This window comes from Scleropages formosus, chromosome 2 (assembly GCF_900964775.1).
Source record: "Scleropages formosus chromosome 2, fSclFor1.1, whole genome shotgun sequence".
Taxonomy (NCBI): Eukaryota; Metazoa; Chordata; class Actinopteri; order Osteoglossiformes; family Osteoglossidae; genus Scleropages; species Scleropages formosus.
Genome location: NC_041807.1, coordinates 41,606,976 through 41,614,725, shown reverse-complemented (window position 1 = coordinate 41,614,725; position 7,750 = coordinate 41,606,976). Strand labels below are relative to the sequence as shown.

Sequence of the window (7,750 nt, the reverse complement as noted above, 5' to 3'; positions counted from 1 at the left end):
CCTTTTTTCTTTAAAACGGATCACGACGGACTACGAAGACACCAAAAGTGTGTGGTGACACAAACTGTCCAACACAACTTCCACTTTGTTAAAATCTTTATTCGATAAATAAATCCAAACAATCTGTCATTCATACTCTAACATATGTGCAGTAAAATCAATTTAATAAAAGCATCCCATATAATACAACATGACGGATATTTAATTATTTAATGGATGGATGGATGGATGGATGGATGGAAAAACACTCCTCACCACCCTTTTAAATGAAAAGTTCAGTGCTTCTTTTACCATTTGTGTCAGATGGTTTTCATTTCTCAGAATGCGTTTTGGCTTCACTTCACATCAGGCGAAATCTGACGGCCCAACGTGTATTATGGGGAGGGGGCGGAGTCGGACACCACACACGCAGACGAAAGCGTGAATGAGAATAAGCGAGAGCAGTAAAATATCAGAAATGTTGTTAAAGGATCAGTCATAACATACCATAAATTTTGCGCTTGGACCAATGAACCTGCCTTGAAGGTGTCCATGTTCATACGTTAAGTTTACATGGCACTTGTACCAGTGACCGTCTTGATGGGAGTTTTGGGTGGCCGGCTCAGCTCACCTTCAGCGCCGCAATATCTGAAGACAGAAATGGTGTCGTACGCCCTCTTAAATGGATTCGGGTTTAAATATGAGCTCAAATGCCTTCTGTGGTCTGACGTCCAGCCACCAAATGAACGTCACTAAACCGAATCCTTTTCACCAGATTTTGACCCCTTCCATCGCCTAAGGAACTGGAGACTGGAGAACGGCCCAATAACAGTCTGTGCGCAAGAGTGCAGGACACCTACAGATTTGAACGGGCAGTAGGGGGCGTAGCGGTTAGAGGCATCGCCTTCCAGCCCAACGTCCCACAGCTTGCCCCTGCTGTAGTAGCCTTGATCGAAGTACTTAACCTGAGCTGGCACAGTAAAAATGATGGTGCTGTAATAAATGTGTAAACCAGCGTCACGTGTCAGTGTACAAAACTCTCCCATTTACTCTGTAAGTCGCTGCGGAAAAAAAGTCACAGAAAATAAACAGTAATACAACAGAACCTCAAGCAGAAGGGAAAGGCGGTGTAAAGGTTGGCCCTTTTCCTTAATAGCAGTTATAAAAGAATAACTGTGCGCAGATAATGTTACAAAATTGTGACAGTAAATCCCATCACTTCGTGCACCGGCAGCTGCGATGTTTTCTCTTGTCCAATGGGATTCGTCCGCGGCGGTCCTTGCTCGCGATTGGTTGAAAATCTTCCGTCGAACCCGCCCTCCCGCCACGCCCCTCACTTGGCTTAATAGAGAGGCGGAGTCACGTGGCTCTTCGCAAGTCGCTCGCACCGCCTGAGACAAAGTGTGCGCCCGAGCCGTGCTGAGAGGGTCCGTGTGCTGTTCTACAGAAAGTGTGAGCGAAGACACCATGGCGATGAAGTTGGCCTACTGGGATATCCGTGGGGTAAGGCTTTAGATTCGCGCGTCGTGTCGGTCGCGGCTTCTCTTTGCGGCTCGTACTCAGACTTTGCGTGGTCCGCGTTGCACGAGACGTGCAGCTGCTGTCCGCGAGCGAGCGTTAGTCACTGGTGGTGTCTCGTGCGGCGCAGCAGTTGAGTTGCGCGCTTCTAGCTGCATTTATTGAGAAATGAAGAAGTTTAAGTGACGGGTCCGGTTCGGTTCAGTTCCGTTCGGTTCGGTTGTGTGTGAGCGTGAAGTCGGCGAGAGCCCCCCCTTCTCCCTCCGCTCCGCGTTCTGAGAAAGAAAGCTCTAGAAATCAATGTCTCCCCTCCACTCACTCCGCCTCGTGACGCACCAGCAGGTCCGTCCAACGGCAGCTCGAGCGAAGTGTCGTGTGTGAGCAGTTGGTTCTGGTAGAAGTGGAGCGAACGTCTCTGAAGTGACGAGAATCTCGTCTGAATTGGTTCAGTTTGGTCCAGTACTTGGACCACAACAGTCTTTGTCAGCTCTGCGTGGCAGTGTTCGTTAGTTTCTGGATGATGCACCTCAGTCTTACTCTGACTGAGCTTCTCCACACACATAGATCATATACCAGCTTCGAGAGGACAATCCTGTCTTCTGAAGCCAAACTCTTGAAAGGTCCATGACTGAGGTCAAGCCGGCTTGAGTTGGACCTCGGACGTCTCAACGTCTCATTACTCTTCCTTTCTTCGTGTTCTTAGTCCTTTGTTGGTCTCATTGAGTATCATGGCTGATACAGTTGTGTTCATCATGTTTCATTCCCTTGTGCTCTCAAAGTCCCCCCGCTATATAAGAGCAAGTGCAGAAACCCACCCCATCCCCCAGCACTCAACACTGCGAACATCACGTTCTTTCTACAGCTTTGTCGCATGTTTAAATTCGTGTACGTTTCATTGAGGATCCTGCCCCCTGTGGGTCCGTTTTGCGCTGAAATGTACCTTCCAGCTTTGCGTCAGCTGGTAAAAATGACAAACCTTGAGGTGTAATGGAGCTTTTCTCTCTTTTGCAAGAGAGAGCACTGGACAGCGCTTTGTGTCCTTTGGTGCGCTGAAGTTTGGATTGACATTTTTTGTCCGTTTCCTGTGTAAAACAGATCCCTTGTTGCTCCCACAGCTCGCCCAGCCCATTCGCCTGCTCCTGGAGTACACGGGAACTTCGTACGAGGAGAAGTTCTACTCCTGTGGTGAAGGTAAAAGGCTAAAAGTTACGAAAATGGTTTTGTATGCTGTCGTCCTAAGTAGCGCAATATCTAGGAGACAAAAGAGAATCAAGTGGTGGTTCCTCATCGGGGTTGTCATCATCAAATATTCCCCACCTCTGTCTTTCTGAACTTTGCGACAATGGGAGTTTCCTCACTCACGGGAGCTTTGGAACAGCTGTTAGTAATGGTTTGTTGGCCAAACCTCTTTTTCCACCCTTCCCTGCAATACTGACATTTTGGTTATTTGGCAGATCTTATGGGTATCTGTGTGCTTCAGTAATAAGTGCCAAGTAGAACTCAGTATCTGCTAAGAAGGTCAGTCACGGTCCTGTTATGAAGAATATCAGTAAGGCAAGAACATTGAATGTGCAACTGAGGAAATGGAGAACAGCATTTCTCTCAATAGTCATTTATTTATTCCATTGGACAGTGTACACTGGTAAAATGGGATCTCTTATACTGTCAGTGTTTGCATGGTCTAGACCCATGGTTACGAATCACTATTGGGTATCTACAGCGATTCGTCGGCTCATGGGCGCATGAGCCCAAGGTAGGACAAAGACTTCCTTCTTTTCAGTCGTACTGTCGCACCCACAACCCTGCCCCGAATGTCCACATCTGCCCGGAATCAGAACAGCGGGGTATAAAGGCGCCGCACCTGCACACCCTGGTTGTGGAATCTCATCTGAGAAACCCGTTTCTCCAGCGCTCTCGAGTGAACCCACGACCACCTGCTCATCCTTCCCAGTCCCTCGTTCCCTATTCCTGACGTCCACGGCTCCCGACACTTGCATCGCCTCCTCAACTGCGACATCGGATTCTTTCCAAGACCTACGTTTTGTGGATCGATCGATCGATCGACCCACGCCTACCCCTGACCACGAGTCTCTCACCTGCTCCCTTGTGTACCGACAAAGATCCTGCCATTGGGTCTGCACACACCTCAGTTTTCTGCCCACTCATTATGACATGGACCACGTTGCTGTTAAGTGTCTCGTGTGTGACTGTTTGGCTTTAATTTTTTTTTTGTTTGTTTTTAACCTTGTAACTATGGCACGAAAGTGAAAATGTGATGCATCAAAGAAAAGGAAACGATCATGATTAAAATAATGAAGCGATTTAGAAAAGTGAACATTAGTTTCTTTTTATACCTACCTACATTCTTTCCTCCTCTTGCTGTGTTATAAAGACTGTAGTAACATTTGTCTCGCTCTCTATGTATCTTTAATCTTATTTTAATTTGTTACGGCGATCTGATTTTCTGTCTCTACTGATGTAGTCGGCATGTTTGAGCGTGAAAGCTGTACACTTTGGCCTAAAATGTGGAGTTGGAGAGATGACGTGTTCCCTGCTGGAGAAAATCTGTTTTTGAAGGAGTGTGGTTTTGACAGGGGTCATGACCACAATGTGAGAAGTCACCACCAACTAACGTCTGCACTGTCTTTTCCTGCAGCTCCCAACTATGACAAAAGCTGCTGGTTTGACGAAAAGGAGAAGCTTGGGATTGACTTCGCCAATGTAAGTAAGCCCAGTAATAGACAACCCAGGAATAGTGTATGGGTTTCTCTGACACGCAGCTTTTTCTGCATTTTTGGCTCCAGCTCCCCTACCTGGTGGATGGCGACAGGAAGATTGTCCAGAGCAATGCCATCATGAGATACATTGGACGCAAACACAATCTTTGTGAGTGTGTCTGCTGTCTCTGTGTGTAGTGCGAGTAAACCGTAAGTGATCGTACCCATGTGACGTGTTCAGCCAAAGCTGAACTCAGTAATGGTCTGTGTTGAGCCTTCTTTCTTGCCTCCAGGCGGGGAAAGCGAGGACGAGATCGTCCGGGTGGACATCCTGGAGAACCAGGCGATGGACTTCCGCAATGGATTTGTCATGATGTGCTACACGGACTTTGTGAGCGTGAGCCGTTAGTTTGGGCGGCAGATAATTAACATGTATAAGGAAATGAAAATGCTCTTCCATCCAGCACATATGTAATGTGTGCTTTCCTGTTTCCCAGGACAGAATAAAGCCAGATTACCTGCAGAAGCTGCCTGGCCTCCTGAAGCAGTTCTCCGACTTCCTTGGAGACAAGAAATGGTTTGCCGGTGACAAGGTCGGTGTCGAAGTGTGACTGGTGCAGTTTTCACTGCTTGTGTTCTTTGTAAGCCCCGGGTCTGGTTGGCCTCACTGTTTCTCTTGACCTCCTTAAGACAAAAGGCTGGTCCCTTGTGGTCAGGGCCCTCTCCACATCTCCTTGTGTCCCTCTGCTGCAGTGCAGTGGAGACCTGTTGAGGCTCCATGACTTGCTGAAGCCTCTCAATCCTCTGCTGTTTGTCTCTTTACATTTGAAAGAGACTCATGCTATTTGGGTTGCCTTTGGTGGAAGGGGTGGGGGGAATGACACTGTCTGCTTCTGTGGTGATCACCCCCTCTCCCCCCAGGCTGGTCTTTTTGACCCACTTCTATGCAAGTGAAAGGGATGATGCCCTTTGATGTGCCACATGACTGCTTTCCCAGGGACCCATTTGGGTCCTGATCTCCTGACAAGGCTGAGACTCACCAGAACAATTATGTTATGCTCATGGCCCCGATTCTGACGTGTTAAAATGGGTATTTGGAGAATCTGTAGGCAGAAACTTGTCTCTTGGAAACAGTCTTGTGGGAAATGTTCATGTCCTTGAACCCTTTATCACCTAAGCTGATAAGTCCTAGAACTTCAACCTGCAGTCTTTGTTTCCTTAACTGTTTGTTTTTTTCAAACTTTTTTTTTTTTTTTGTAGATCACCTTTGTAGATTTCATCATATATGAGCTTCTTGACCAGCATCGCATGTTCGAACCGACATGTCTGGATAAGTTCAAGAACCTGACTGACTTCCTGGACAGGTTCGAGGTGAGGACTGCTCCTGCTCCTCTTCCATTCCCCACCCTTGTGACCAGTCTGTTTCAGAACACCATCGCTCTTGTCCACAAGTTTCAGTTAATTTCTTCTTTGGAGAGTATTTATAATGTTAATGCTAGACCATGTTAGCATAGAAACAGATTCTTCTGTGTGAGCTTTGTCCCCTTTTATTGCACGAGGCACATAAATACTTGCTAACAGTATCCCAGATTGTACTGTGTTTATTTGCGGCACTTAATGAAACCTGGTGAGGGTTTTGGGTCACGGGTCTACTCCCTTTAATTTGGTATGATTTATTTAAGCGAACAAAAAAGGGGTTTTGAGTTCACATGAACTCTATCCGCTGCTTTGTTGGGTCATGAACACAAAGAATGTGATCTGAACTCATGAGGGGAGGCTGATGACCCTGGATGTGTGCCTGATTGTGGGTTTCCTGCTGCGCCAGGGTCTGGAGAAGATCGCTGCCTACATGAAGTCCGAGAGGTTCATGAAGACACCGGTGAACAACAAGATGGCCAAGTGGGGCAACAAGAAGGAGTGACATGGTGGTGGTGGGCGGAGCTTCTTCTGCAGCCCTCACATTCGCCATAGTCATATGAAACATCAAAACACACTTGTGGGCTTGTTGGTCACCTTTCATACACTTTTAGATGCAAATAGGTGATATCAGGGTAGCATATTGTGGTGCCAAGTTTAGATGAACGAACGCATGCCGTGTGTTTGTGTCAGGCTGATGGAGGAAGAGCAAAGGCTGCACGTTCAGTTTGCTTCCGCAGGGTTCCAGCTCAGTCGGCCATGAGGTCTCCAATAACTGTCTGCTTTAACTTTCTGAGCGCAAATAACTAAACTGCTAAAACAGTGTGGGGGGGGCACAGTGAGGACTTGTTTTATCTGCCAGTTTCTATAGTGAAACATTGGAGAACGACAAGCACCAGAATTAACGTTTTGTACTTGTAATCTAACAGTTGAAGTCAACATAAGTGCCTTTTCTCTGTCTTTCTGCGCTTTACAACACTCAGTGTGGGGAAGCTACTTGTGTACAACTTTGCTTCTGCTAATAAAGCCCTCTTGGAACAGCTCTGTGTGTGGACTTCGTGCATTGATTCTGGGCTCTTTAGTATGAAACAATAGATGAATTGTATATGTAGAGCAGGTTCTCATCCATTTGCTCATCTGACACTTCTCTGGTGACCCAACAGTGTAAGATTTATACACTGAGCTTCATCATTTGTTTATACAGCAGTGTAATTTCTTACTAATTTTGTCCTTTATCAAGGGTGCTACAGCAGGAGTGGGAATGAACCGCAGAATCATCTAGTTTCCATCACGGAGCACAAGATCTCTGCTCTTATGAATCACGTTTACTTTCTCCCCTGTTATTACTCCCTTTATTCAAGTACCAGTCAGTAGGCCAGAGTTTGTGACAGGGCAGTGTAGCAGTGAGAGGCACTGCTTTTGACCCAAAGGTTGCAGGTCTGGGACTTGCCTCCGGCTGTAATACCCTTGAGAAAAAGGAACTTCAATTTCTCCAGTAAAATTACTCAGCTGTATGAATGGGTGGGTGATTGTCAGCTTAACACTAAGTTGCTTGGGAGAAAAGCATCAGCTCATTGAACTACTGTAAATATAGTGAGCAGTACTTTTGAGGTTGAACGAGAGGAACAAGTTGTAGTCCAGTCAGGTAAATTTACAGTGCTAGTGGTGCGAGGAGAAAAGTATGTTCATTGTGGGCAAGACGGTAAACCACCAGTGTCGGATGGTTCGAACATCAGCATTTTTGCAATAGTTTTGTGGGCCCTTTTGGAATGGTCTGGATTTCTCCATGGAGGGCTCCTAAGTGTGATCTGGTCATCTTCACTCATGAAAATAACTTAATGTTAACAAAAGGTGTTAACATTTCCAAGCCTTTTCTCAAACAAGGTTGTTCCAGTTATGTTACATGCGTTGCACCCACTTAAAGAGGGAGATCTAATGAGCTCCCTGAAGGAATCAGAGAAGAACATCCATCCATTTGTTTTCGGTAAGTGCTTGTCCAGGGCAGGGTCACGGTGGTCCAAAGTCTATCCTGGAAGTACAGGGTGTGAGAGGATACACAACGGAGGGGACACTGGTCCATCACGGTGTCCTCATACATGTTACGGGCAGTTTAGAGTCAC

The 7,750-nt window shown here is 46.6% G+C and overlaps 1 protein-coding gene across 1 annotated transcript; it reads left to right on the top strand.

Moving 5' to 3' along the window:
- Window positions 1-1,309: 1,309 nt before the first annotated feature.
- LOC108923232 (glutathione S-transferase Mu 3-like) lies at window positions 1,310-6,672 on the top strand. The gene is made up of 8 exons (XM_018733870.2): window positions 1,310-1,482; window positions 2,613-2,688; window positions 4,154-4,218; window positions 4,302-4,383; window positions 4,508-4,605; window positions 4,712-4,807; window positions 5,475-5,585; window positions 6,040-6,672. Exons 1-8 carry the CDS (start codon window positions 1,447-1,449, stop codon window positions 6,133-6,135), a joined length of 660 nt encoding a protein of 219 aa, XP_018589386.1. The 5' UTR covers window positions 1,310-1,446; the 3' UTR covers window positions 6,136-6,672.
- The last annotated feature ends 1,078 nt before the right edge of the window (window positions 6,673-7,750 follow it).

Excerpts from the sequence above, each read along its gene's own strand:
- LOC108923232 (XM_018733870.2), top strand. The coding sequence starts at position 1,447 with ATGGCGATGAAGTTGGCCTACTGGGATATCCGTGGG. Across the intron at positions 1,483-2,612 it reads CCTACTGGGATATCCGTGGG|CTCGCCCAGCCCATTCGCCT; the intron begins GTAAGGCTTTAG and ends TTGCTCCCACAG. Across the intron at positions 5,586-6,039 it reads ACTTCCTGGACAGGTTCGAG|GGTCTGGAGAAGATCGCTGC; the intron begins GTGAGGACTGCT and ends CTGCTGCGCCAG.